The sequence below is a fragment of the Emys orbicularis genome, chromosome 11 (assembly GCF_028017835.1).
Source record: "Emys orbicularis isolate rEmyOrb1 chromosome 11, rEmyOrb1.hap1, whole genome shotgun sequence".
Lineage (NCBI taxonomy): Eukaryota > Metazoa > Chordata > Testudines > Emydidae > Emys > Emys orbicularis.
In genome coordinates, this window is record NC_088693.1 from 12,768,302 (window position 1) to 12,793,991 (window position 25,690).

The 25,690-nt window shown below is 45.1% G+C and overlaps 1 protein-coding gene across 1 annotated transcript in view; it reads right to left on the reverse strand.

Moving 5' to 3' along the window:
• SLC12A8 (solute carrier family 12 member 8) overlaps positions 1-25,690 on the reverse strand; it is a 93,444-nt gene that overhangs the window by 30,680 nt on the left and 37,074 nt on the right. Inside the window, exons 5-7 of the mRNA XM_065413612.1 lie at positions 18,893-19,006; positions 6,218-6,305; positions 2,802-2,889 (exon numbers count right to left, since the gene is read on the reverse strand). Coding sequence (XP_065269684.1) covers positions 2,802-2,889; positions 6,218-6,305; positions 18,893-19,006 — 290 coding nt within the window. The remainder of the gene's footprint in view (positions 1-2,801; positions 2,890-6,217; positions 6,306-18,892; positions 19,007-25,690) is intronic.

Sequence of the window (25,690 nt, forward strand, 5' to 3'; positions counted from 1 at the left end):
CCAGGCCGTTAATAAAGATGTTAAATAACACCGGACCCAGAAAGAAGCCCTGTGGAACCCCACTTGAGACCTCCTTCCAATCCAATATCATTCCATTAATAGTTACTCTTTGTTTGTGGTGGTTTAACCAATTATGTATCCACTTAATGATAGTTCCACCCACAGGCGCCAACTTCTGTTGGCGCCAGTGGGAGCTTGCACCCTCCCTGCCCCTGGCCCCACCCCAACTCCGCCCCCTCCCTGCCCCTATTGGACCCCTCCCCAAATCCCCATCCCAGCCCCGCCTCTTCCACAAGCGCGCTGCGTTCCTCCTCCTCCCCCCTCCCTCCCTGCCTTGCTGCGCGAAACAGCTGTTTCGTGGCACAAGTGCTGGGAGGGAGGGGGGAGAAGCAGGACGCGGTGGCCGCTCCGGGGAGGAGGCAGAGGCGGAGCAGAGGCAGAGGTGAGCTGGGGCGGGTCAGGGAGCTGCCAGTGGGTGCTCCTCACCCACCAATTTTTCCCTGTGGGTGCTCCAGCCCTGGAGCACCCACAGAGTTGGCATCTATGGTTCCACCGAGCCTGCATTTGTCCAGCTTACTTATCAGAATGTCATGTGGGACTGTGTCAGAAGCCTTACTAAAGTCCAGGTATATCACATTCCCTCTATCCACCAAACGAGTTACCCTGTCAAAGAAGGAAATCAAACTGTTCTGCTTGTTTCTTATGGGGTACTGAAGCTAACCTAATAAAGGACTATCAATATTTATATAACAAAGACTGAATTAAAATGACTAGCGTAGAATCGTTCCACTTTTCTCCCAGAAACAGTGATGATTTCTGTCTTACCTATAAGTGATATAAGCCCCATGTGACGAAGTGGGTGATTTTGTTGTTTTTTTCAATGGTTTGCATGCAGAGCGGGTGGACTCAGGCTATGGCTACACTGGCGCTTTACAGCGCTGCAACTTTCTCGCTCAGGGGTGTGAAAAAACACCCCCCTGAGCGCAGCAAGTTACAGCGCTGTAAAGCGCCAGTGTAAACAGTGTCCCAGCACAGGGAGCCATGCTCCGGGGAGCCATGCTCCCAGTGCTGTAAACTAATCCCCTCGGGGAAGTGGAGTACCTGCAGCGCTGGGAGAGCGCCGCGACCACACTCGCACTTCAAAGCGCTGCTGCGGGAGCGCTCCCGCGACAGCGCTTTGGAGTTTCGAGTGTAGCCATGCCCTCAGTTTCCCTGGATGTTACTGGTTTAATGAGGTGATGGGAGAGGGAGTTTGTTGTTACAGAGGACCAGCGACGGAACTTGGAACCCCAGCCAATGGCCTGGAGAATGGATACCCCAGCGACTGGTGACCTGGGGACTGGGAGGCCCAGCTCAGGAGTCACAGCCGGTTCTGGCCAGTGGGAGGACAATGAGCTGTGGAGAGAGGACCCCAGTGACCTGACCAGCCGGTTCTAGCCAGTGGGGAACAAATGGCTGAGAGGAGAGGAGACCCAGGCGACCCTGTTACTTGGATAGAAGACAATGGACAGAGGTGGGGCTTGGGGGCAGGTGATATCGGATGCCCAGCTGGGAAGCACGGGGTCTCAGGACTGGGGGGAGAGGGCAGGCAGAGCCCACCTGGATGCAGGAGAGACCTAGATGTACTGTGCTGAGAGAGGCCAGGCCTGAGGGCCCTGAGAGTTTCCTATGCTGTGTTCAGACGCTCAGTAAACCCTCCTGTTTTACGCTGGCTCAGAGTTGCTGCGGTCTGGAGAACAGGGTTGCATTATTCCCTCTGGGAGTGGAGGCCCCGGGGGTCCAGAGTGAGTGGACTCCGTGAGGGGGCCCATGGCGAGAGAAAGGCGTGCTGAGGCTCAGGGAGGTGCGGTTCCAGGAGGCCGAGGGGCTTAACCCCAGAGAGAGAGTGGACCCCCAAGAAGGGCTGTCACACTAAAGGGGGTTCCCCCCAGGGACCATACGGGGCCAAGAGTGGGCACAACCTGGGAGTCCGTGACACCCCACATACGATCATATTTCAGTGTAAATCTAAACTATTTTTTCTTATCTTGGGAACAGGACAAAATCTAGGGCTGCATTCAGAGGGAAAATGAAAGCATGCATTTCAAATAGAAATTATAGTTTAAACTCTGTTAGAAGAATTAAGAATTAAATAAAAGTAAAGCATGCCAAACTAATTTAATCAAAGAAATTCTGTCAAATTGCAGTGAGCATATAATTTTGGATAATGGGGGATAATTGAAAATTAGCCATAAACATTTTACTTCCACTTAATGTAAGTGAGCAATGAAATACACTGAAATCTTTTCCTCTCTTTTCAGAGGGCCTCAGTGATAAGGTTCACTGACTATGACACTACAAACCGGCTTCGTAGGTATATGCCAATGTGGAATGTCTAGGATTTAATAATCCCATTACTTACATTGCAATTACACTAGAGTGGATATGAAAATGTAAGCCTTGCTTGACTTAGTAAAGATAAGCAGTGTGATTCTTTGGAGATTTCAATTAGACCTAAGCTTCCACTGATAAATTGGGCTATACTGAATAATGTACAGCGTTTATCATTAGGCAACATTAGCATAGTTTAGCTATTAAAGTTATTGCTGTGGAATTACAAGATTCAGCATTATGGGGCATGTTGGAGAATGCAAGCTATTCAAATCAATTTTGGGATGGGATTTTCAAAGGAGTCTAAGGCACCCAAATACCACTGCTTTTCCCTTAGGCTCTGGAAAACCCCAACTTTAAATAATGCCCCTGTAGACTGGAAAGCACCGTTTTCTACAATGGATTGAGTTATTTTAAATTTAACAAATTACCTTTTCTGCTATCATAAAGTCATAGCGGAGCGACTCCCGGGTACAAATGGCTCCCAGCAAGAAAACAAAGACTATATATAGAAACCACCTGAAAATAACAGAGAGAGACACCGTTTGTTCCCAAAGCAATGAGATCATTGGGCATTTTCACTATTGTTAAGGCCTGAAGAAATTCAGCTACTTACAGTGATCACCATTTAAAAGCTTCACAAATAATTGACATTACTGCAATACTTGTGGTATTCCCTGTTCTAAATTTAGGGACTAGCATAGTAAATGCAAAAGCAAAAGTGTAAAGAGATAAGCAGCAACCACTGTATTGCTTTGTTATTTTTTAATACCAACTGGAATCCCTTTGCTTAAAGCAAAGCAGGTAAGCTCATATGTAACTTTAAGCATACAAATAATCCCAATGGAGTCAAAGGGGACCATGTGCATGCTCCATGTTAAGCACGTGATTAAGGGCCAGATTTTTAAAAATTATTTAGGCACCGAAATGTGCAGATGGGCACCTAGTGGCATTTTCAAAAGTGCCGAGGTGCCTGACTCCCATTATTCCATTACTGGGAGCAGTGTGACCTAGTGGATTGCACACTAGACTGAGACTCAGGGGAGCTGGGCTCTGCCACTGGCTCGACATGTACCCTTGGGCAAATCATTTAATCTCTCTGTCGCAGTTCCTCCATCTGGAAAATGGGGATAATTAAATCTACCTCGTTTGTAAAGAAAGCACTTGGAGATCTACTGATGGAAAGCACTCCATCAGAGCTAGGTACTGTATTAATTATTGATTAATTATTATTATTGTGAGTTAAATATATAAAAATTGCCATTATGTTTTGGGGAAATACAGTAGAACCTGAGAGTTACTAACCCCTCGGGAATGGAGGTTGTTCATAGCTCTGAAATTTTCTTAACTCTGAACAAAACATTATGGTTGCTCTTTCAAAAGTTTATAACTGAACAGTGACTCAATACAGCTTTGAAATTTTACTATGCAGAAGAAAAATGCTGCTTTCCCTTTATTTTTTTAGTAGTTTATGTTTATCACAGTACTGTACTGTATTCGCTTTTTTTTTTTTTTTTTTTTTTTTTTTTTGTCTCTACTGCTGCCTGATTGCGTACTTCTGGTTCCAAATGAGGGGTGTGGTTGATCGGTCAGTTCATAACTCTGGTTCTACTGTATGTGAAAAAATGGCCTCAGAAAGAACAACTAGATGAGAAATGTCTGAAATAGGGAAATGAGTCAATGTAAATGGACATCTTCCTTCAGTCCCTCCTTAAAACTCACCTCTTCCTAAATGCCTGCAAGTGGGTATGCCAAGTCTGCTGCATATTATATTAAACGTGATTGCCTCACTTTTACCTTGTCCTTCCTGCCTCTATCTGAGGGTAAGGAGCACAGACAGAGGTGTAGCCTTCCACAAATCACTACATCCCACCATGCACAAGCAGGTGGGAGTTGTTGGGCAGGGCAGGGCAGGGAATTGAGGGTCAGATGGGAGGATTGGGCCAAAAGAAATCTGATGAGGTTCAACAAGGACAAGTGCAAAGTCAGGAAGGAAGAATCCCATGCACCACTGCAGGCTGGGGACCGACTGGCTAAGCAGCAGTTCTGCAGAAAAGGACCTGGGGATTACCATGGATGAGAAGCTGGATATGAGTCAGCTTTGTGCCCTCATTGCCAAGAAGGCCAATGGCATAATGCGCTGTATTAATAGGAGCACTGCCAGCAGATCGAGGGAAGTGATTATTCCCCTCTATTCGGCACTGGTGAAGCCACACCTGGAGTACTGCGTCCAGTTTTGGTCCCCCCCACTACAGAAGGGATGTGGACAAATTGGAGAGAGTCTAGCGGAGGGCAACAAAAATGATTAGGGGGCTGGGGCACATGACTTATGAGGAGAGGCTGAGGGAACTTGGGTTTAGTCTGCAGAAGAGAAGGGTGAGGGGCGATTTGATAGCAGCCTTCAACTACCTGAAGTGGGGGTTCCAAAGAGGATGGACCTAGGCTCTTCTCAGTGGTGGCAGATGACAGAACAAGAAGCAACGGTCTCACGTTGCAGTGGGGGAGGTCTAGGTTGGATATTAGGAAACACTATTTCACTAGGAGGGTGGTGAAGCACTGGAATGGGTTACCTAGGGAGGTGGTGGAATCTCCATCCTTAGAGGTTTTTAAGGCCTGGCTTGACAAAGCCTTGGCTAGGATAATTTAGTTGGTGTTGGTCCTGCTTTGAGCAGGGGATTGGACTAGATGACCTCCTGAGGTCTCTTCCAACCCTAATATTCTATGATTCTATGACGGACCATAGGCTCCGTCCCCCACAATGCACCAGTCAGAATAACAGCACTGGTTCTCCTCAGGAGATACGCTGTGCCAGGTAACAAATCTCAGTGACACAATCTGCCTCTCTGTCCCCTCAAGGGACAAAAAAGCAACCCACCACCACTTGCATGTGGCAGAGCCACAATTTAGCCTGCCCAGAATAATTTGTAAAATGCCCGGGGCCCAAATGACTCGTGTTCTTTTAAGCTTCAGGAATGACCTTCCGCACTTCATGCAAGGTTAATCCCCAACACCATGTAACAGGCAATTACAAGCCTTCAAAATGTTCTAAACATCCCTCCGATAAAACGGTACCCTTTATGGCAGTGAGAGGAAATATTACCATCACACACACTGCATTAAAAAAAAACAAACCCTCTCACATCACCATGCAAAAACTGATCAGGATGAGAAACGACATACAAAGGACACAGTGTCACATTCACTATGGGTTTGCCACCAGAAGGGCTCCTTTTATCTGCTGGTATGTCTACACAGCACTGGGAGTGTGCTTTCCAACTCGGGTACACAGAGGCGCTAGCTCGGCTCGAACTAGCGCACTAAATATTTCAGTGTGGACACAGTTAGACCAGCCCACCTGATCTCCTAGGTATGCTAGCCCGATCCACCTCCCATCCCGCCATGTGAGGATAAACCCTAAGTCATTCTTCATAAAAAAGTACTTGAGAAATTTAGCTGCAACATGTCAGCTAATATAAGAAAATGACTCTGCCTGTTTCTTTAGAAGGCTTGTAATTTTTATTTTCTTAAAAAAACCCAAATCCAACAACTTTGAAATCTACTCCAGAGTAGTCCAATCTGACAATTCTAGAGTTAATACATATTCTGTATCAGGAAGTGAGCCTGAGGGGCGGAGAAGAATTGATTATATCCGCATTAATGAATCTCTTCACTAAAAGCATCCAGAGTAGGAGGGGGTAATAGATGATCATTTGAACAAGAGCCAGACTTTAATTTTCCAGATGGGTGAGTAATAAAAGGTTGACTGGAATATGAAATAGATTGGTCACATCCAGGGCACACTCTAAACAGAAAGTAAATTCTTCTCGCTCTCTTTCAAGCGACTTACGAAATGCCGATAGCTGCCAGAGACCCGAGTGGGATGCTGGCCGCAGGCTTCTGGAGATCTCCACTCATATTAAACCCAGCCATCACACCTGCATGTTGCAGACAAAGATAAACATAATTTGGAATTAGATCATTTATTGATCATGTCAGAACTGTAGCTATACTTTGTCACGTCACTGTTGAAAACACTATCTGCCCCATAGCCGTAGCTTTGTAAGTAAGTAACCATTCAATCCTGTATCCAATGGTAACAAGCTACCAAAAACATGCCCACAAAGGACCCTTTGTGCAGACTGGACAATGACATGAGAAAAAAGCATGAATTTAAACAAAAACGTCTTATCTTAATACAAACATCATGGAAAACAGCGTTGTTCAATTGTCAATAGAAAAGTGCTGCCATTCATCCCGGTGTCCATTCAACAGGCCGTATTACCCAACTCTGACACATGCAGTTAGACCCAAATAGATGATGGGTTCTTACATCCAGGAGAGACAATCTTTATTATAAAATGGCTTGTACTGTCTGTGTCTACCAACGATCCCACGCACATTTAACAGATAGAGAATAATAATACTCTGCAGGCACATGGCATCTCCCATCCAAGAATCTGCTTTGCAGATGTCAGTTAAAGCTCACGACACCCTGGTGAGATAGGTATTATCTCTAGCTTGCAGATAGGGAAACTGAAGCTCTGAGAGGTTAAGTGTTAAGCCCAAAGTCACACAGAAAGCACATGGTAGAACTGAGGACAATCTAACTAAACTGTTGTTATTATTTATATGCCAGTAATAATATAATATATGGAGATATACCTATCTCATAGAACTGGAAGGGACCCTGAAAGGTCATTGAGTCCAGCCCCCTGCCTTCACTAGCAGGACCAAATACTGATTTTTGCCCCAGATCCCTAAGTGGCCCCCTCAAGTATTGAACTCACAACCCTGGGTTTAGCAGGCCAATGTTCAAACCACTGAGCTATCCTTCCCCCCTCTAGTAGTTCCTAGAGGCCCCAGCTGGGATTCCGAGGCAATAGACACATAGAAATACGTAGTACCGGACAGACTCTACCCCACAAAGTTTACAATCTAAATAGACACGACAGACAAAAGGATAGAAGAAAAGGAGAATTATCCCCCAGTTTGCAGCTTGGCAAACAGAGGCACAAAGGGATTAAGTGACTGGCCCACAGTGCCTGAGTCTCAGTTCAGTGCCATAAGCACAATACTATCCTTCCTGGTCAAAATAGCTTTTTCACACTTCCTAGAAGTATTCAGATACTGGTAAAGAGAAAAGTAGCCATGTTACTTTAAAAACATGATGAGAATTTGGACAGTTAGTCCAATTAGTAGTACACTATTAGTAGTACGCTATTAGTAGAACACAATTCTTCAGTGTACAATTAGTGTACTTATCTCCATACACCATTGTGAAGTAAGGAAGTATTATTATCCCCATTTCACAGATGGGAAACTAAGTGGTCAAATGACTTGCCCAAGGTTGCACAGGAAGTCTGTGGCAGAGCAGGGAATTGACCCTGAGTCAGTTCCAGGATAGCACCTTAACCACTGAACTTCCTTCCTCCTCAGTTCAACTCATTACCATGCAAAGTGTTTGGAAGGTGCCCCTTGCAGACTATAGTCTACTGACATGGCAATGAGTCTCCTTCGTTGTGGGGTTTTTGCCAAGATGAATTGCTCCTATCTAGTCTTTGGCTCAGGAAGAAATGCCACACAAGGGCCAATCACTTCATAGGAGCGCCTTAAAATGGCACCGACTTGTGCTGAATTGGAGCCTGTCGTTGCTTATTCACCACTCAAACTCTGACTTCATCATTCCTGTGCAGCATTAGTTTCCCATCTATGGAATGGGGATAATAATACTTCCTTACTTCACAATGGTATATGGGGATAAGTATACGAAGGACTTTAAGCCACTCTGATAGTACAGTAATGGGGCCATATAGGTGTGCTAGATAGATTAGATAGTGCACAAGAGTTAATGTGAGCATCATTAACCACAGAGCCCAAACAGCCTCCTATATACAACACGCAGACCTCAGATCTTACTGAAGAGGACCAAGGAAGTTCAGGAGTCACAGGTGGTGTCTTGCTGTTTTATTCTCAATCACCTTGTCCACAAAGGACATGTTACAGACAGGGTGATAGCTGAAGATTAGCATCAAGAAGTGCTTTCCTGAGTAGCTGGTCCAACAATTTTCAACGAAGCAGCAACCTGCTTACCCTTAACAATAATAAGTCCTCCTTCCCAGTTAAATACAAGAAAGAATGTGTCTGACTGGCAAGCAGTAGGATGGAGTGCTCTCAAAAATTCTAGCTCTCAACAAGAAAAACTGTCCAAAAAGTCAACTTGAGAAGCTGGGACATTTCTCTCCTCCAGACATAGATCAGCCCCCATGGAAGCATTCATCCCCCTCCAAATTTGAACAATCTTATCTGCAGATTGTTCTCAGAGAGAATTACCCACGTCTCTGTTTCAATCCGATAGCAGCCTGGATTTTCCACACAGACCCACTATCTCACAAAGCAGATAATGGCAAAGCTGCTGGGCAAGGCAGGATAAAAACGTGGTCAATTCAGCCAGGAAACCAAGGGAGTATCGAGACAGCCTGTACATCACAACTACGCCCAATATAATCCTATTCTGGGAATTATCCATGCGATGGACAAATGAAAACGTTTGCAGAAAGGTACTACCTACATCATAGGTCACAGACAATCAACAGCTACACCACCTCCAGTTTATAACTTAACCACCTACGATTTATCATATATCACTGTCATATGACAAATATTTTTACATTTTCTAGTACATTACATGATAAATCAAGATAGAGAGCAAGGGCCTTTTCCATTCCTCGTCTCCTTCATTCCTCAGGAGATGGGGAATGGAAAATACCAGAAAAGAGTTCATTTTTAAAAGGGGCCAAATTCTCTGCTCATGTACATTGGCACCACTCCACAGCCTTAGCGGAGCTGTGCCAGTTTGCATCAGCAGATTATTTAACCCAAGATTTCTAAATCTATTTGCGGTCACTTTGAAACACCAGATGCAGTTTATTCCAGAATTCAGTTTCAGTGCAAAGATATTTCACAGTAACATGACCTCAAGAGGTAAGTTACTTACTTTGTTGTAACTGGAGTTCTTCGAGATGTATGGTCCCTTTCTATATTCCCTTGTGGGTACACATGTGCTTCATGTGCCTAAGACTGGAGAATTTTTGCAAGCAGTGCCCGTTGGTCCTGTGTCCCTACTCTCCTTGCGCTCTGCACGGAGGGCATAAGGGATGAGGCGGACTGACCGCTTCCTCAGTTCCTTCTCCACCACAAATCATGCCACGATTCAAAGCAGAGGGGAAGCAGGGCAGGTAGTGAAATACAGAAAGGGACCATGCATCTTGAAGAACTCCAGTTACAACACGGTAAGTAACTTTAACGTTCCTTTCTTCTTTGAGTGCTGGTCCTTATGTGTATTCCACAGTGGGTGACTGACAAGCCGTCCTTAGAGAGAAGGAGGGTGCGAGGATGCAGGTGGTATAGCTGCATGTAGAACTTCTTCCCAAAGGATGCATCAGTGGAGGACTCTTGAACCAAGGCATAATGCCTCATGAATGTGTGGAAGGAGCTCCACTTAGCTGCCTTGAAAATGTCAAGCAGGGGACCTTTTGAAGTGATGCTACTGAGGCCGCTTGTATCTTGCAGAGTGAGCCCTTACTCCATGTGGGGGAGGAAGCTGTGCCATCCGGTAACAGAGTTAAGGATACACCTGGAGAGCTACTTAGAGATCCTCTGAGAGTATACAGCTTGACCTCAAACCCGTTCTGCTATGGCAACGAAAAATTTAGGTGACTTTCTAATCGGTTTCGTTCCCAGCAGGTAAAATGCAAATGTTGGTGCTCATCACATGTCGAGGGAAGACCCTGCGAGCAGCTACTAGAACAAATGGAAATGCCCTGTCTTGACAGTTGTCGGGACCCACTATAAACCTGAGGAATTTTCTGTGGGAAGGGCGAATGTCCATGTGAAAGCATGCATCTTTCACATTGAGAGCTGTGAACCACAGGTTCTTTTCCAGAGATGGTGTCATTGATGCCACTGTAACCACACAAAGAATTTTAGTTTGTGAATAAAAATGTCACAGTGTTGCAAGCTGAGAATGGGTCTTTTTGGGAACTAGGATATATTTTGAATAGAACCCTTTTCCCTGATGCTGAAGAGATACCTGCTCTATTGCTCCCTGCTGAAGGGGACATTCTATCCCCTGGGAGGAGGATCTCCTGGTGAGAATGGTCCCTGGAAAGGGACAGGGAAGGAGGTTTTGGGGGGGGATAGGGAAACTCTTTGGAATAGCTCAATGGATGATATCCAGCAACCATTTGTCCATTGTTATTGACCTTCAACTGTGGGGAAAGAGTGCTAGGCAGCCACCAAAGGAGACCCGGGGATTGGGTGGAGATGGCACCAACAGTGGTTCACAACTTCTGAGTATCTCGTTAAAAGTAGCTTTTGGCTGGCACGGGAGGTTGAGTTAATGTGACTGAAGTGGAAGGTGCAGGGTGTCCTGGCCATTGCAGCCTCTGCCTTTTACGAAGAGGTTCATAAGAGTGCTGATGGTAATTGCTTATTGTATTTTCTCTGATGGATATATACACAGAGAGCAGAGGGTTGCCATGGAGTCCTTTAGCAAGTGCAAGTTTCATCTGTCTTTTCATGAAGAAGATTGGTCTTATAGAAGGACAAATCTTCTATGGTGTTCTGGACCTCCCTGAGAAACCCTAGAGTGTAGCCATGATTCCCAGGCAATGGCAATAGCCACTGATCTTGACACGGTGCAGGCTGCATCAACCTCAGATTGTAATGAAGCTATTGCCACCAGTTCGTCATCATCAATGAGAGCCTGCAAGTGAACCCTCTCCCTCTGGGGCAATTTGTCCCTGAAATCTAGAAAAGTTTAATAATTCAGAAAATCATACTTCGCCAACAGCAATTGACAATTCAATACACTAAACTGGAGGCTAGTAGATGTAAACACCGTCCTCTCCAGCTGGTCCACATAGTTGGCCTCCTTATTGGTGGAGGTGGCTCCTGGGTGTTGCTGCCTGAATCTCTCTGTGGCAACCTGAACAACTACAGAGCTCGGGACCGGGTGGGTAAAGAGAAACTCTGCTCTGTTTTCTGGGACAAAGTAATCTTTCTCTGCCCTCTTGGAGGTAGGGGTACATGTTGCCAGTGCATGCCATACAGTCCTAACTAGCTGGATCCCAGCGGTTGCAGGATGTCTAGGAATTTATGTTGTGTGTCCTGGACTTCCTCTAAGGAGATATGGAATTCTTATGCCACCCTTGGTAGCAGCTCCTGGAGTTGCTTGTGCTCATCTTGAGGGGACAGCAAAGCTGGGGAGACCACCTCATCAGGAGATGAGGAAGATACTCTTGTCAGTACTGGCAGAACCGGTAGATTCGGCTCATAGTCTTCCTTCAAAGAGAGCAACCAAAACTTCCTCCTGACCGTACAGAAGAGAGAGGGGCAATATGACTCTCTACTACATACAGATCCCGGTAATAGGGGCAGTAGGAAGGGTTGAAGGTATGTTGTGGAGGTCCCCAACGCCTGGGGTACCACCGATCCTGAGGGAGGCGTTTTGCTTGGGTAGGGGAGGCTGGTTCCAGGTAGCGCTGGTTCTCCTGTCTGGACTGATCTTCCTCGTGGAGGCAATGACAGTTCCTCCAGTATATCCAACCTTCTTGTTGGATTTGGATCTGGCTTGATCAGCAGTGTTGTCAGTTCCGTTGAAGAGAAGCCATGGCTAGTAACAGGATGGGAGACAGACTTCTCTCATAGCATTTATCTCCTGGTGGGGTCAAAATCTCCCTGATGAGGGTCAGTCCCAACAAAAGGGGAGACTGTGGATCCAAGAGAGCAAAGATGTCCCCCGGAATGATGTATCTTTCTGTTCTCCCCTGGGGTGCACAGGGTTCGGTCAGGCTTTACAGACTGAGCTGATGTAGGAAGATTCTGTGTTGGCAGATCCAGACGGGGTTGTGGTGGTACCCGCGGTGGCTGAGATTCCCTATGGGTGCTCTTCATCGATACTGGCAGTTCACTGCCCTGACAGTGGCGTTGCTGGTGTGGAGTCTGGTAGTGGCAGTGACTTGCTGCACTGTGCTTATTTATCATGGCCCTGGAGCTTAGGTCTTTGGGAGCTAGGCACAAAGACTTGCCTGACTTGGACAGGGTCAGGGAGGGATCCATCCTCTTTGGAGTGGACTTAGAGGGGGGGAGGGCTGCTCTTGTGCTTATGACAGCATTCCCTGCTCTCCTGAGGAAACCCTGACAGTGGGTCCATAGGTGTATTCTCCCGCACGCCTGCATCAGGCCTCCTGCTAGGAGGTGCACTCCTTGATGTCTCTGACCAATGTACAGAAGGGTACCCCCAGCCAGGGCCTGACACTGGAGGTTCCGACTCAGGCCATGTGATGGTAAGAAGGAACTGAAGAGGCAGTCGGTCCAATCTGCCCCTTATACTATCAGTGTAGCACACGAAAATCGCAGGGGTGCAGTCATGGACCAATGGATGTTGCCTGCACAAATTCTTCGGTCACAGGAGCATGAAGCGCATGCATACCCACAAAGGAATCCATATGGAGACCAGCACTTGAAGAACACTGTATTGCTTTTATGAACAGCACAATAGAGAAATAATAATAGAAATAAATATGTCTTAATAGAAATTAAAAAAAAGAGCATTCTTTGCCTAAGACAAGCTTAAGTCTTCATTTTCAAAAATGCACCAACAACTGTGTGCCCAGTTTGTGCATGCAGTTTTGCAAGCAACAATATGAGCTGTGCAATTTCTGACTCCTTGCATACACGACCATTTGCACACACACATCCAATGTACATGCGAAATCACGGCAATAATGCAGACTAATTAGGAATGCATTCACCCACAATTTTTTGAAAACATATTCATTCATTTGTGCTTTGGTGAAGTTATAAAGATACAGGTATTTTTACTCCATCTACAGTAATTATTTTAGCCTTTATGACATAATCAATAATCCTCCATGCCCATAAATACACATGCAAGCCAGCAACGCGCGTGTGTAAACACACACACACACATATATATGCATCTATATATCTATATATATATGTGTGTGTGTACACACACACACACACGTGGATCACCTCTTCATTAAATTACAGAACTTTAAGAATAAAGCCAGCTGCATTCTATTTCCCTCTGAAATGCTTTAAATGGCTATTACATGGAAAGATAACTGTGAGCAGAATTTGGGCCTAACTTAGGGTTGCCAAATTTCTTAAAACTGGACACTACAGGCCCCTGCCCCAGTCACTCACTCCCCCTCCCATCACTCGCTCACTCCGCCTCCACTTCCCCAGGGACTCACCTGCTCCTGCAGAGCCGGGCTGGGAGCTGACGCAGAGCCTGCCTGCCTGCCCACGAGATACAGGTACGAGGCAGCCCCAACTGAGAAGGGGCTGGCACGGGTTGATGACCTGGCACCTTTCCTCCACCCCTGTGCTGCTCTGCCACCTGCCCAGGCCCCTCCTGGTCCCCATGCCCTGGGCCAGGCTGGCATGGTGTGGGTGATAGGCTGCTGCCGGCATTTACAAGCGGTAGCCGGACTTTTGGTGTCCAGTCAGAAGTAAGGTTTCAGAGTGGTAGCCGTGTTATTCTGAATCAGCAAAAACAACGAGGAGTCCTTGTGGCACCTTAGAGACTAACATAGCTTGGGCATAAGCTATGTATATAGATACCTGCTACTGTATTTTCCACTCCATGCATCTGATGAAGTGGGTTCTAGCCCACGAAAGCTTATGCCCAAATAAATCTGTTAGTCTCTAAGGTGCCACAAGGACTCCTTGTTTTTTCAGTCAGAAGTACTGACTGGACACCCTACAGACCACCTTTGACCAGACTTTCTGGTCAAAAACTGGACATCAGGCAACCTAGCCTAACTGTAAAACTAACTCCACTCGCATCACTGGAGTCATATCACTGAAAATCCAGAAAAACTGAGGACAGAATTTGGACCATGACCTTAATTTTTTTTTTTTTTATGAAATCCCCAGAAAGTACAATTTACTCAGCTTCAATTCAGAGAGACAAGGTGGGTGAGGTAATATTTTTTATTGGACCAACTTTTGTTGGTGAAAGAGACACGCTTTCGAGCTACACAGAGCTCTTCTTCAGGTCTAGGAAAGGTACTGGGAACGTCACACCAAATACAAGGTGGAATAGATGGTTTAGCATAAGTAGTTAACACATAATTTAAGAAACAATTCAAGGTAAAGTGGCTAATTAACACCTCTGCAGTCAAAGGACAAAAAATACAGGTTAGAGGGTTACAGGTTGTTGTGATAAGCTGTAAATCTAATGTCTTTATTAAGACCATGATTTTTAGTGTCTAGCAAACCTATGGATTTATGCTCTGAGGCTCATCTTTTGAAAGTGTTGTGCAGGTTTCCATTGAGGATGAGGACTGATTGGTCAGATATGCAGTGATTGCTCCGTGAAAAGTGTCTGCTCACAGGCGGTGAGATACATACGGACTTGCACATAATCGGAGCCTCACCCATCATTACACAGAGCAGCAGAGTTTCCTAAATATCACTTAAATGATACATATCCAGTCTCTAATGTTAATTCACGTGTGTGGCTTTCTAGCATTTATAACTGATTTATTGAAGGCTGGCATTTGGAAAGAACTTTCCATTACTCTAATCCTCTACTTCTATACCCTATGACAGTGGTTTTCACCCTTTTTTCATTTGCAGACTGCTACAAAATTTCAAATGGAGGTGCAGACCCCATTGGAAACCTTAGACATAGCCTGCGGACCCCCAGGGGTCCATGGACCATAGATTAAAAACACTGTTCTATGGTAACAACAACCTTTCACAGACCCTTTAGACGTAGTCCGACCACAGGTTGAAAACCACTGCCCTATGACAATTGTCTCACTCTGGGACAGTTCCAATCTCCAAACCCCACTCAGTCCCCATCATACAGAACTCCACAAACTGCCTCTCCTCCACAAAGTGTACCTTAACCACTATTTATTGCTGAATCTGAACTTGAACTCTCATGGTGTCTTCCTATGAAGTTCCTCTTCACTCACAGACGTAAATCCCAGGACAGTGCAGTTGCAGTGCTGTAATGCTTTAAGTATAGACACACCATGAGCCTGTGAGTGCCTGAGGCTTGGTCTACATTAGCAACTTATGTCAGTATAACTATGTCACTCAGGGTTGTGGAAAATCCACACCCCTGTGCAACGCAGTTATACCGACCTAACTTCACTGAAGAGCTACAGTGGCTCCGCTGCACCAGTCCAGCATTTTAAATGTAGACAAGCCCTCAATTCCCTGTACTTCCTTACTCCCATCTTTTTATTTGTCCAAACATACTGCAAGTTCTTCCAGGCAAATTCTTCTGTACGTACTGCACCTAACACACTGGTACCTGGATGGGGCCTCTATGCACTGCTCTCATACAAACAGGAATGGGAGTAAGATCACACAATCATCACTGGCACATTGCTACTGGCGGGGAATTGTTTAAATCCTCCAAATAACAGACTAACCAAAACGAGGGAAGTCGTGCGTAGCAACCCAATTAATTATCCTGTACACTGCACAAAGCTGTATTTTAAAAGACTCTTTAGTATTACTAAAAAAAGAACAAGAGTACCTGTGGCACCTTAGAGACTAACAAATTTATTTGAGTATAAGCTTTCATGGGCTACAGTATTACTACTGGTATTACAACTGCTAACCAATGAAATAATAAACTGACAGAGCTTTAAATAAGTTCAATCTATTAGCTTTGACTTTCCGAGCTGCCAAGAATCAGCAGCGATGAAGAACCATTTAATAACACTAAGGCTAATTTTCTTTGCAGCTTTGTCATAAACACAGTGGAACCTCAGAGATACGAATACCTCAGGAATGGAGGTTGTTCATAACTCTGAACAAAACTGTATGGTTCTTCTTTCAAAAGTTTACAACTGAACATTGACTTAACACAGCTTTGAAACTTCACCATGTAGAAGAAAAACGCTGCTTTTAACCATCTTTGTTTAAATGAAACAAGCACAGAAACAGTTTCCTTACCTTATCAAATCTATTTTTTAAACTTTCCCTTTATATTTTCTAGTAGTTTACGTTTAACACAGTACTGTACTGTACAGTATTTGCTTTTTTGTGGGGGTGGGGTGGCTCTGCTGCCTGATTGCGTACTTCCGGTTCCAAATGAGGTGTGTGGTTGACCGGTCAGTTCATAACTCTGGTGTTCGTAACTCTGAGGTTCTACTGTACTCCTTTTTTCCCTATTAGATGGTTAGGAGCAGCTGCACTCCAGACATGGGGATGACATGGCAGCCTCCTCATAGCCAGTAGTCACGGGTAAGGGAGAAAGGAAAACCAATACCATCCGCCACTACCTTTCCTGGGATGCTACACCTTGAGGCTGGACTCAGAACAGTGATTCTCCCAGGAGGGAGCACATGGTGCCACTAGACAAGATAGCAGTAAAGTAAAACAAGCTCTCACTGAGCCCAGGCGAGAAGCTGCCTGCCAAATCACTGCCCAACCTGTTTGGACTTAGCATAAGGGAGTTCAATGAGAGGCAAATAAGAAATAACTCAAGCACTTTCACAATGGCCCAGTCTCCATTAAGGTACTGAGCACACTCAACCACCGTGGAAGTGAAAGGACGTTAAGGGAGCTCCCATCATTGCAGGATCGAGCCCGTAGGTTGTGCAAGCAACACAATGATAGAAGATTCAAAAGCCTTTAGAATCATAGAATATCAGGGTTGGAAGGGACCCTCAGGAGGTCATCTAGTCCAACCCCCTGCTCAAAGCAGGACCAATCCCCAGACAGATTTTTGTGCCAGATCCCTAAATGGCCCCCTCAAGGATTGAACTCACAACCCTAGGTTTAGCAGGCCAATGCTCAAACCACTGAGCTATCCCTCCCCCTTTATCCTTTAAAGTGCTTCAGTCCTTCCATAGAGAGTGAACAAAAGAGCAACTATTCCAACTACTCAACAAAATGCATAAAACAGGAGACGCTCAGAGGCCAAGCCTTTCTGAGTGCTGAATGTGCCCTGACACTCTGCTAGGCCCGAGACATCACTACCCCCTCTATCCCTGCTCTGACAAATACTCCCTTTATAATCAGCAGCAGCAGAACAGAACTACAGGAGTGTTTAAGGAAACGGGAAGTGATTCCCTTCTGTAAAAGGCCAGGCAAGCGCTTGAAAGAGAGATTCTTCAGTCGGTCTTCGCAGTAAGTTCATGTAGCCCTGGTGATCCAGCTGGCTGAACGAATATTTTGGGACAAAAGGGACGTAACAGGAACACTTGCTCCTCCAAGGCAAATGAGGTAGATTTCTAACAAAACAAGTATTTATGCTACTGGAACACTCATTTATTTCATCTGTTTTATGAAACCATATAACATGTCTCCCTGTATTGCAGCAACTCTGCTAATGACTTTCGGCTAGTTGCTTAGAGCTAATCCTCTGAAAGTTCATTCTATAATCCAAGGATTCATCACCATGGAAACTGCTTACAATCGGTACTTTTTATAGCAAAAAAACAGCATCAACAAGAGGAATTCTAACTCGAATTGATGGAGATTTCATTCCCACTTGGCATTGCCAGATTCATTTTTTATGGTCTTTTAGTTAATTTAGGAAAGTGAAATAAAACCAAATCGACAATTAAATTTAACAAATGTGTCAGCTGGACTGATAAGCAATGGTACTACACATACCACGCCACCAGCCTTCCCCTTACACATATCACCACATCAGCACAGCAACAATCATTAGCAAGAGTCTCTCAGTAGCTATGCTGAGAGGCTAATGCAAAGAAAAATCTATAATTAGGGAGAGAGGATAACTGTGGGCTAGGGCATTGAGTAAAGCGCTGGGACTCAGCACAAACGGGTTTTGTTCGCAACTTTACCACTGATTTGTTGTGTGATCTTAGGCAAAACTTACCTGTGCATTAGTTGCCCCATCTAAAATGAAATGGGAATGCTCCTCTACTTTAGGAGAAGCATTTAAGAATTATTACCCAAAATTTAGGAAATAAATCTTGTTCATCACCATTGTAGGTAAGTGCTATCAAATGTGATACGGTAGATTAATACTATGGCCTAATAACACTGACCTAAACCAATGCCTAACCCTCTAGTCTGGAAGTCAGGACAGGTTTCATAGAGAACAGTGGACTGCATTCAAAGAAATCCCAGCTCCCTGTATCAAGGAGTTAAGATAAAAGAGTCAGTGTCCATTAGGGGGAAAAAGGCATGACAATTAGAAGGTCACGCCAATTACAGCTCAGCACCAATAGATTAAAAACAACATGGAATTTCTGACCACCTGGAAAAAGAAGATTAAAGAGTGCAATGAGGCTGTGCAGAATGTGAGGCATCCCAGAATCACTGATCCACCATGCACTCACTAAGGCTGGCATGGCCAACTCTGATAACCAGGAGCGCTGCTTGCGTTGCTGCCGTGAAAAGGTGCTTAGACTAATTCACATTGTTTATGTGTGCTCGCCTCTATAATGCAGTTTAGGTAAGAAAGCATAGGTAATAAAATGTATAGTACCTGTAGCAGCTGGGAAAAACACTCCAAAAACAGTGAAGAAGGACTCCCCCGTACTGTAGTCTGGTAGCGTGTTGTTAAACATAAGTTCTTTCGAATATCCAACAAAGCCATGTTCTGCAAACACAAGGGGTTTAAATGTAAACTATAAGAAAATGGATTTGGAATCGGATAGATGGAAATCCTTATTTACAGTCTCTCTCTCTCTCTCACACACACACACAGGGTATATCTACACAGCAAAGAAAACCCCGTGGCTGGCCCATGCTAGCCAACTCGGGCTCACGGGGCTCGAGCTGCGGGGCTTCTGGGCTCAGGCTGTCCACGCAGCAATGAAACAGCCCCACTGCCTGAGCCCCGTGAGTCAGCTAGCCCGGGCCAGCTGTGGGTGTCTAGCTGCTGTGTAGACATACTCTCTCTCTCCCTCCCCCGCCATTGGGGAAGTCTATTTTCCAAACACATGTGACCACACCAATTGGTTTAAGCCCTACATTGGTAATAACTAATCTGAATTCAGGAAAATATGCTCAGTCCTATTTTAAATTTCTGGAGAAGCTATAGCTAAATACAACGAAAATGGGCACGGTCAGATCATCAGCTGGTATAAATCCTCACAGCACCATTGAAATCCTTAGAGCTGCCTGGATTTAAGCCAGCTGCGGACAAGGCTCACAATATCTAAAAGGCTTGTCTGTATGGAGAAACTGACTGGCAGAACTACAGCGGTATAATGATCCCACTATAGCTATGCCAGTATAAAACTCTCCACTTCTAAAGCAGAGTTATTATACTGAAATAAAGTCACTTTTATTCCAGAATTGTGTCCACATGGGAGTTATAGCACTGTAGTATAATTTTACCACTATAGATCTGCCTGTCAGTTTCCCCGTGTAAAGAAGCCCTAAGTCTACAATTGACAAACACTGACTGTGAGAGTTGCCATCAATCAATACATACAATGTATCTTTAAGCACATGTTATCAATAAACTCACAGCTGAGATAAACTTGATGTACTGTAGATTAGGTCCTCTCCTGTAGGTTAGACTCAGACACAGACTGAAAAAAATAAGGCCCTATATTATAGCCAGAGACTCCCACGTCAAGTTTTATTCTTATCATCCCCACCTACATTGTTATTCTGTTGCTGCACTATGGTTTCAAAAATGTAGATGAACACATGGCTGTGCGCTATGACCAACAAAACTCCTTCCCAGATCTTCAGCAGATGTTTAAACTGGTGTGTAAACATGTATCATAATGAAAAACAAATGCCAATAACTGCGTACCTTCTGCTGTTGCTGGAGATTTCATGCTTCCCCACACCCACCTCATGCTAAGTTTTTCCAGATCACACATGAATTTTGATTAAAAAAAAAAGGAAAAGTGTTATGAAGTATGGAAAAAGGCAACTGGTGAGAGATCAGCACTGTGTAAACAATAATCTCAAAGTATCTACGAAATTTATTCCCCCCTCCACTACCCACCCACACAGTGCAGACTTGGATACTGCAAATTAAACCAGCTGAATTTGCCAGACATATTTGAGGCTGACAGCTCAAGGAAAGGTCATGGGATGGTCATAGTAAAAATGGCTCGGATCATGGAAATGTGGTAAGTAGTAAATGATGCATACAACAGACTCTATAGATAAAGTGACCATATTGTCTCAGTTGACTGGGACAGTCCTGTTTTTTCATATGGTGTCCTAGTGTTGCAGCAACTTCTTTCAGGAGACATGAACTGTACTGGTTTTTCATTTCATTAATCAAAACATTTGCTTTAATAACTACAAAATGTTTGTCCACGGCATATTATTATACCAATGAGAATTTTCCCTGTGTTTATGAGGAACTAACAGTCCAGTGGAATGAGTGTTCAGTGCAATGACCAGTGTTTCACCGGAAGAGAAAAGGTGACTGAGTGTAGACTCTATCACAGCTGTCCTTTGCCTCAAAGAGAACGTAAATGACTCTTTTGATGAAAGAGAGCTCTGCTTAAAACATCTACAAATTTTACTTCTAAAAACACAGAGAACAACAGGGCTTTGAAACCATCACAGAAAATTCCTATGGATAATCAAAAGTGCCTACCGAATCCTCATCAGCTGGGTGGCCTTGGCATGAATGGATACTCACTGACAAAAAGCACAAAAAAAAGTCTTGCTACTATTTTTTTTTTAAATCACAGAATCTTAGAAGTATAGGACTGGAAGGGACCTAAGTATGTCATCTAGTCCAATCCCCTGGACTCATGGCAGGACTAAGTAATAACTAGATCATTCCTGATAGGCATTTGTCTAACCTGTTCTTAAAAACCTCCAATGACAGAGATTCCATAACCTCCCTAGGTAATTTGTCCCAGTGCTTAACCACCCTGATAGTTAGGAAGCTTTTCCTAATGTCCAACCTAAACCTCCCTTGCTGCAATTTAAGCCCATTGCTTCTTCTCCTTAACCTCTGAGGATAGGACAACAATTTTTCTCCCGTCAACATAGCGCTGTCTACACCGGGAGTTAGGTTGGTATAACTGCTTTGCACAGATTTTCCACAACCCTGAGCGATGTAATTATACTGACAAAAGTTGCTAATGTAGACCAAGCCTCAGGCACAAAGAGACTCATGGTATGTCTATACTTAAACCTTTGTCTGGAGAAGAGAAGACTGAGGTGAGACATAACAGTTTTCAAGTACATAAAAGGTTGACTTAAATGGAAGTTTTGCCCAAGTTAGGGTTGCAGTAAGGCTGGCTGAAAATATTCTGTCAAAACTATTGTTTGATGGAAAATTGGTTTTTCAACTGAAGAATTATTTTGGGAAGAGTGTCTCTCCTATCCCAAGCATGTAGTCAAAGGAGAGCAGTAAGTACTCTAGAGCCCAACCAAAAGCATTGCTGGGAACCCTACTTTGTATGACAATACAATACAAGAGATTGATTTATTTTTGTAGGGATTCTTGCTTAAAAAGTAAATGGCATGGTCTGTTGGTTGGCCTTATGTAAGAGGGGCCCAAACTTTGAACACTGGGGGCTGCACTGGCAATAGGCCACTCACCTGCATCTAATTTATTTATAAATGCACAGAACGTTAGCGATCCTTGTGCTTCTTCCCCTCGTTGCATCCAATCTTCCCCCTCTTTATTAGTTACGGTCACTCGCTGCAACACATCTAATCTTGGATTGCAAGACCCGGCCCCTGTATTAGTTTTGTGAAGTATCTTGTGCACTGTGGGTGTGCTGTATAACAGTCATACTATTTGTTTGTTCTTCCATTTGCCTTGGCAGATGAATACAAAATGCCTATTGAGGAAGGTTATCCCTGACCAGCATCATCCTCACCCTCAAATCTGAAAGAGAGAACAGCGCTGGGTCTTATTTTATGTCCTTGTGGACCATTGTGTGCCCTCGCTTTTGGATTTTGGAGGGGGTGTTAACCATTTTACCCACTGCTATTATGGTATCAGCCACAATCACAGACACACTGTATACAAACCAAAGGATGTCCGCTACAGTCCAAATAAAGGCTGAGAGCTAACTTGCTTTCAGCTTCATTTATGGCTCCTGGTGAGAAGATTTTGAGAAAAAGTCATGCCTAGAGAAGGGGTCGGTTGGATCCCTAGGAGAACGGAGGAGGCACAGGATTTAGCTCACATTGTACTCAGATCCCTCACCCACATTGTGCGGTATATTCCAAAAGGAAACAGAAAGCATCCGTAACTCTCAACACTTCTCACCAAAGGCGAAGAGAAGCTCCCTCACTGAGCTCTAAATGCTGATGTTGGAAGCTTTGTTTCTCCTCACCCTTGGACAATTTTAACAGTTGGGTTTTTTCAGTTTGAAGAAGAGAAAAAGACTCGAGTCAGCTTTGAGACGTGGGGCTCGAGAACACAGGACACACCTTAGTGGGCTGGCCGTGTGCAGAGCCTGAGGTTTCCGCCTAGCACTTTAAGATCTTGGAAAATGACTGATTTGGAGACCCTGCCAGCAAGCAGTGGTTATTTGGGGTCAGCCCATTATGCAACTACATAAAGGATATCTGGCCTGCCAAGTTTTATGCAACCTGGAGCTCATTACAAATTAGTCAAGTTTTGGCCAGATTCAAAAAGCCTACTCATAAGCTTAAAGTTAAGCAAACCCTGGCAGGGAGGCAGGACTGACCATGGAACTAAATCATGCACAAGTGAAAACTACCTTAAAGAACATTCCACCAAATGATCGTCACTTACTACACTGTACTTGTGGTTAGAGATTTACGCATAAAGGTGGATGCTGAAGTTCTTGGAAGACCGTCAGATTTAATAAAAATAAATAAACCACCACGTTTCTATTCCAAATACCACAAAGTGGTACCTGGCTTGGATTTTTCTCACTGAGTCAGCAAGTTTTTTCTTGCCGGATGTTTTCTGGGGCTGACTCTAGAATGTTCAGGATCCTGGAGGGTAAGATGTGGGGCTAGGGGAGCCTAGCATAACTGTACAGCGCTAGAGTAATTATCTCCTCTTCTCTATTTCTCTCCTTCTTCAATCACTAAATCCTGTCTGTTTCCTCACTGAAGTTGACCCTGTTCCTCTCCATCACTATTGCCAAAACACTTGCAAAGTCCTCAGTCTTCATAGAATCATAGAATATTAGGGTTGGAAGGGACCTCAGGAGGTCATCTAGTCCAACCCCCTGCTCAAAGCAGGACCAGGGCCAGTGCAAGGAAGTTTCGTGCCTTAGGCGAAACTTCCACCTTGCGCCCCCCTCCCCGAGCCCTGCAGCAGCCCCCCCCCGCTCTGAGGTGCCCCCCCCGTGGCAGCTCCCCCCCCTGCCCTGAGGCACCCCCCCCGCAGCAGCTCCCCCCCTGGGAAGCCGTGCGGCACCTCCCCACCCCAGCTCACCTCTGCTCCGCCTCCTCCCCGAGCACACCGCCCCCGCTCTAATTCTCCTCCCCTCCCAGGCTTGCGGCGCCAAACAGCTGATTGGCGCCGCAAGCCTGGGAGGCGGGAGAAGTGGAGCGGCCGCTGCGCTGGGAGAGGGAGTCTGAGCCGCACGTGTCAGCGCACCGCCGGCAGCCTAGCCCAGGAATGCTGTAAAAAAAAATTGGGGACACCGCTTTTTGCCGCCCTCAAATCTTGGCACCCTAGGCAACCGCCTAGTTTGCCTTAATGGTAGCACCAGCCCTGAGCAGGACCCATCCCCAGACAGATTTTGGCCCCAGATCCCTAAATGGCCCCCTCAAGGATTGAACTCACAACCCTGTGTTTAGTAGGTGAATGCTCAAACCACTGAAACAGCATTTTGGAGAGTGCCTAGCCATTGGGCTATGGTATATTATGGTGTGGGTCTCTCTCAATGTCTCCTGCACTGTGTATAAATAATTAAATGTTTTTTCATCATTGAATCATAGAATATGAAGGTTGAAAGGGACCTCAGGAGGTCATCTAGTCCAACCCCCTGCTCAAAGCAGGACCAATTCCCAACTAAATCATCCCAGCCAGGGCTTTGTCAAGCCTGACCTTAAAAACCTCTAAGGAAGGAGATTCCACCACCTCCCTAGGTAACCCATTCCAGTGCTTCACCACCCTCCTAGTGAAAAAGTTTTTCCTAATATCCAACCTAAACCTCCCCCACTGCAATTTGAGACCATTACTCCTTGTTCCATCGTCTGGTACCACTGAGAACAGTCTAGATCCATCTTCTTTGGAACCCCCTTTCAGGTAGTTGAAAGCAGCTATAAAATCCCCCCTCATTCTCCTCTTCTGCAGACTAAACAATCCCAGTTCCCTCAGCCTCTCCTCATAAGTCATGTGCTCCAGCCCCCTAATCATTTTTGTTGCCCTTCGCAAAAATGTTTTTGGAACAGGGATATGGGTCTCCCATCTGCCTGGTGAGTGCCTAACCACCAGGCTATACAGTCATGTTCACTCGCTCTCACTCTCTCTGGCCCAATGACTATTCAAGTATTTTATTCACAGGAGAGACTGAGACAGACCCATACCAGAATATCCCATAGCACAGTGATTAGAACGATCTCCTACACCATGAAAGAACCACATTCAAACCCTTCTCTTCATCGGGGGGGGGGGGGGGGCTGAACACGGGTCTCCCGCATCCCAGATGAGTGCCCTAACCACTGGATTAAAAGTTATAAGGTGGATGCTCCTCCCTGCATTTTGTAAATGGTATCTAAGGCCCCCTCCCCCCCAAAAAATTGGCCAAAATTATTAGGCAAATTCATGTTAAATTTGCAAATAGTGTTAGGTTGACCCAAACTGCATTTTTCAGGGGGGGAAACCCCTATTCACCCAAAAAAATGTCACCCAGCTCTAGTTGTGGTATTACGTCCTTTCACCACAAAGTTGTCCGTACAAGCCCAGTCAGCCTGGTGGTACCCAGAGACTGTTGCTATGTTGGATGAACTATATGAAATGAATTTGGTCTGGTCTAGTTTCCAGAAGACAAGTAACCCCAGCACAAAACCAGTACAAGTACAGTATCCTATTGAAAACCTCACCAGAGGGGCAAAAGACTGACTCAAGTACGGAGAGTCAGCTATCCTCTCTTTCCTGGTACTCTTTCCTTCTACGTCAGAGCTGAAGTATGGTGTGGAGAAGCTCGCACCACCTCCGCCTGTGGAGTGAATACACATAGGACTTCCGTTCATTGGGGCTATGCAGCTCACACCAGCAGTAAACTCACTAAAAAATGATACCCATAGCCCATAACAGAAGAGCAACATTTTTCTTCACCAAGAAAAAGTCAAGACTATTCTCTTAATTGTGCCCAGTGTTACTCACAGTGATTTTCTAACACAGTGCTAGGGA